The following is a 3342-nucleotide window of genomic DNA, read 5'->3' on the forward strand; positions in this document are numbered from 1 at the left end:
GCGGCAGGGGAGGAGGGCTCGAGGAGAATGCACTGGGGAGGAGGGTTCCCTGGAGAGGAGACCAGGATAGGGTGGGGCTCGGCCGCACCGGAGCAGACGCTGAAAGGTCTAGGCAGTCTGTGTCCTTGGTGCTACCCGAGTTCGAATCCGGCTCCTCTTCTCGGAGGCGCCGCTCCCGCAAGCCCCCTGGGAGACGGTTTCCGAGGGGGGGGACCCCGCGGCCGGCGCGCTCTGCAGAGCCTCAGTTTCCCCTTCCCCGCTCGGGGAACACAGATGGCGCGCCTGGCCAGGCAGGAAGGGGCCCCCGCCGGCGGAGGCGCGGAGCTGGCACGGGCGCCCAGCAGCTGGGACTTTTGGCAGCCGGTGGCAGCCGGAGGCGTCTGGACACGAGCCCGGGCCCGGGCGGAGGGCTGCGACAGAACGGGGGACCCCCGCTCAGAGGGCGAGGGGAACCCTACACACTTATCCAGCGCCTGCTGGATGCAGGCCGGGGCTCCGTGAGCGGCCTTGTCCCGTCGGGTTTCATCACTCACGCAGCTGGGCAGGTCGCTTAGTCAGTCAACAGATGCTGAGCGCCCACGCAGGCCTTTACATCCTGGGAAAGTAAGAGTCGTCCTCAGTGGGGCAGGCGGCGTCGCTGAGCCCATTTCACAGATGGGGAAACTGAGACCCAGGAGGGAGCGGGGCCGGGCTGCTCCCAGGGGCGGGCCGTGGGGTGGCGCGGCGGGCCGTGGGAGTGGCGGGGCCGCGGGACAGCAGGAGGCCGAGCGTCCAGACTGAAAACTCTTTATTGGGCAACCCCCCCCCCCCGCACCTCCGCTGCGCAGCGTCTGCCCCTGCCCGCGCCCGTCGAGGTCAGGAGGGCTCGGGGGTGGTCTCTGACGGCGCCACGTTGTCGGCCAGCCCCAGGGACGTGGCGCTGCTGCAGCGACGGCAGGGGACGGGCCGGGCCAGCAGCTCGAGGCGGCGGGAGCGCAGGCGGGCCTGGATGGCCCAGATGGGGGGACGGTGGCAAGGCAGCGGCGCGTCGTCGCCTCCCACGCTGCCGTCCGTGGAGCCGTCGTGCGTGCTGGCCACCGACTGCTTGCACAGGGGGCAGGAGCGGCGCGCGGCGCGCGAGAACCAGGGGTCGATGCAGCGGCAGTGGTAGGCGTGCGCGCAGGGCAGGATTTTGAGGCGCTCGCCCTCCTGGTAGTCGTCCAGGCAGATGGCGCACAGGTCGCTGAGGCGCGTGAAGATGCGTACCTGCGCCTTCTGGCACGTCTGCGTCTTCACCGCGGTGCCCCGGCTGCCCCAGCCCCGCAGCCACGGCCACAGCTGCCGCAGCACGAACAGCGTGGACGCGGCCAAGGCCAGGGCTCTGGCGAGCGCCCAGGACGCGGCCACGGCGGGGTGGCACTCCGGGTCCGGGCACGGTCCCCCTCGGGGCAGCAGCACGCGCGCCGGCCGGTCGCAGCGCACCGTCACCTCCAGGTCGTCGGACACGCGCCTCCTCCCCAGGGCTTCGGGGCGCACGGGGACTGCTACGGCTCCGGCTCTCCGCGCTCGCCGCCCCGCGCGCTCCCACGCGCAGCCCAACGGCCGGACCAGCACGAGTGGGTCCAGCGAGCGGTTGTCGGGCCCAGGGCCGTCGGCGGCGAGGCAGGCGTCGACCTGCCTGTCCACCAGTCGGTATCCGCGTGCTCTCTGGGGGTCCACGGGGACCCCGAGCAGCGCCGGGAGGTCCGAGAAGTCCACGGAGCTCAGGTTCACCTGCGCGCCCGCGCGCGACGGGGACAGCGCCAGCCAGAGGGCCCCCAGGACCAGCGGGGCCCCCCGGGCCCACGCCCACCGCGCCATGGCCGCCCCTACCTCCGGCCGCCGCGCGCCGCCGAGTCCGCCGCGGGGCGGCACGGGGGACCCTCGGGCATCTCCGGGGCCACCCGGGAAGCCCGTGGCGCCTGCTGTGGCCGAACTCAGGGCCCTCACGCGGAAGTGGCTCCCGGGAACAGCGCAGCCCGCGTGATGTCCCGGAGGACCCCCGCTCTGAGGTGACCCTGGGCTCCCGGCGCGGCCGACCTTTGTGACGTCACCGCCCCCGCGCGCCGGGAGTCCCGGCCGAGGCGCCCCAGGGAGGGGGGATCCCGTCGCCCGCATCAGCTCTGGGATGGTGGTGGCCGCAGGGACCCCGGTGGCTGGGCCCAGTGTCCCCGCGCGAAGGACAGACAAGACCCGGAAGGAGATGGGGGCTTGTATTTCGGCGAGGAGACACACCCTCCCCAAAGTCCCAGAGACCGGGGAGCCCCTCCGGCCTGCCCCGCCCGGAGGCCGAGCCCAGCCCAGGGTCGCCCTGTAGCTGTGGCTGGGATGTTGCCGCAGCTGAAGACTGTCACTCTAGTGGGGAGATGAACAGCGAAACAAGAAGCTGCCTCCACCTCCCCGGAAGCCAAAGTCCGGCCGCGGGCTGAGCGCGGAGGCGAGGCCCGCCGTTTTGCTTGGCTATCTGCTGTGTTCTGATTTTCTGAGGCAGCGTCTCTCCGTGGAGCCCAGGCTGGCCTCGAACTCACCGACGTCCTCCTCCCTCTGCCTCCCGGGTGCCGGGTGAAAGCCGGGCAGGTTTTTCTCTGGCTCATACGTCACAGGGACCATCTCAGAGCGCGGACGGATACAGGAGAGAGAGCTGTCATCCCAGCACTCAGGAAGCGGAGGCAAGGGCATCGCCTGAGTTCAAAGCCAGCCTGTCCTGGCTGTCCCCCCTGTCTCAGAAGGGGGGAGGGGTCCGGGGTTTCACAAGCCCCTTCTCAAGGGCACTTCCCCACCTAAAGCCCTCCTTTCAGTCCCCGCCCCTTAAAGGCACCAACACCCGCAATAAAGCTACCACCCACCCGCCCAGCGGGCATCGCGTGGGCCCTCGGCCCGGTTCCCACACCACAAACCCCGGGTGGGCGGGCCGTCACCCCGAAGTGACTGACAAAAGGTTTCTAATTCTGAGGCCCCGCCCACCCCAGCACAGCAGTGCTGCTTCTTGAGCAGCAAGTGATACCACCCAACACGGCAATCCTCCTGCCTCACGCTCCTGCATAGCAGTGCTTGCCGAGGCTGGCTGTGGAGGCCTGGCCCGTCTCTACCTCCCGTTCTGAGACAGGGCCTTGCTGACTGGCTGGGCCTTCGGCCCAAGGACCTCGGTGCTGGCTTGAACTCTGAGGATTCGAATCCAGGACCCAGCACTTGTGTTGTGCCAGGGCATGTGTGTGTTCACAGGTGCCAGGCTTGACAGAGCAGGGCGCTTGACGATCGGCTCCTGAGGACACTGAGTCAGTCACGATGCCTGAGGGGCCCCAGGCCCGTGATCAGGCAGCTGCC

At 70.3% G+C, this 3342-nt stretch overlaps 1 protein-coding gene across 1 annotated transcript; it reads right to left on the bottom strand.

Annotated features, from left to right (window-relative positions):
* Positions 1-849: 849 nt before the first annotated feature.
* On the bottom strand, positions 850-1965 carry Znrf4 (zinc and ring finger 4). The gene has a single exon (XM_055617779.1). The coding sequence runs from the start codon at positions 1837-1839 to the stop codon at positions 856-858; it is 984 nt and encodes a 327-aa protein (XP_055473754.1). The 5' UTR covers positions 1840-1965; the 3' UTR covers positions 850-855.
* Positions 1966-3342: the final 1377 nt, after the last annotated feature.

This window comes from Psammomys obesus, unplaced genomic scaffold (genome assembly GCF_907164565.1).
Source record: "Psammomys obesus unplaced genomic scaffold, mPsaObe1.curated_primary_1811, whole genome shotgun sequence".
Taxonomy (NCBI): Eukaryota; Metazoa; Chordata; class Mammalia; order Rodentia; family Muridae; genus Psammomys; species Psammomys obesus.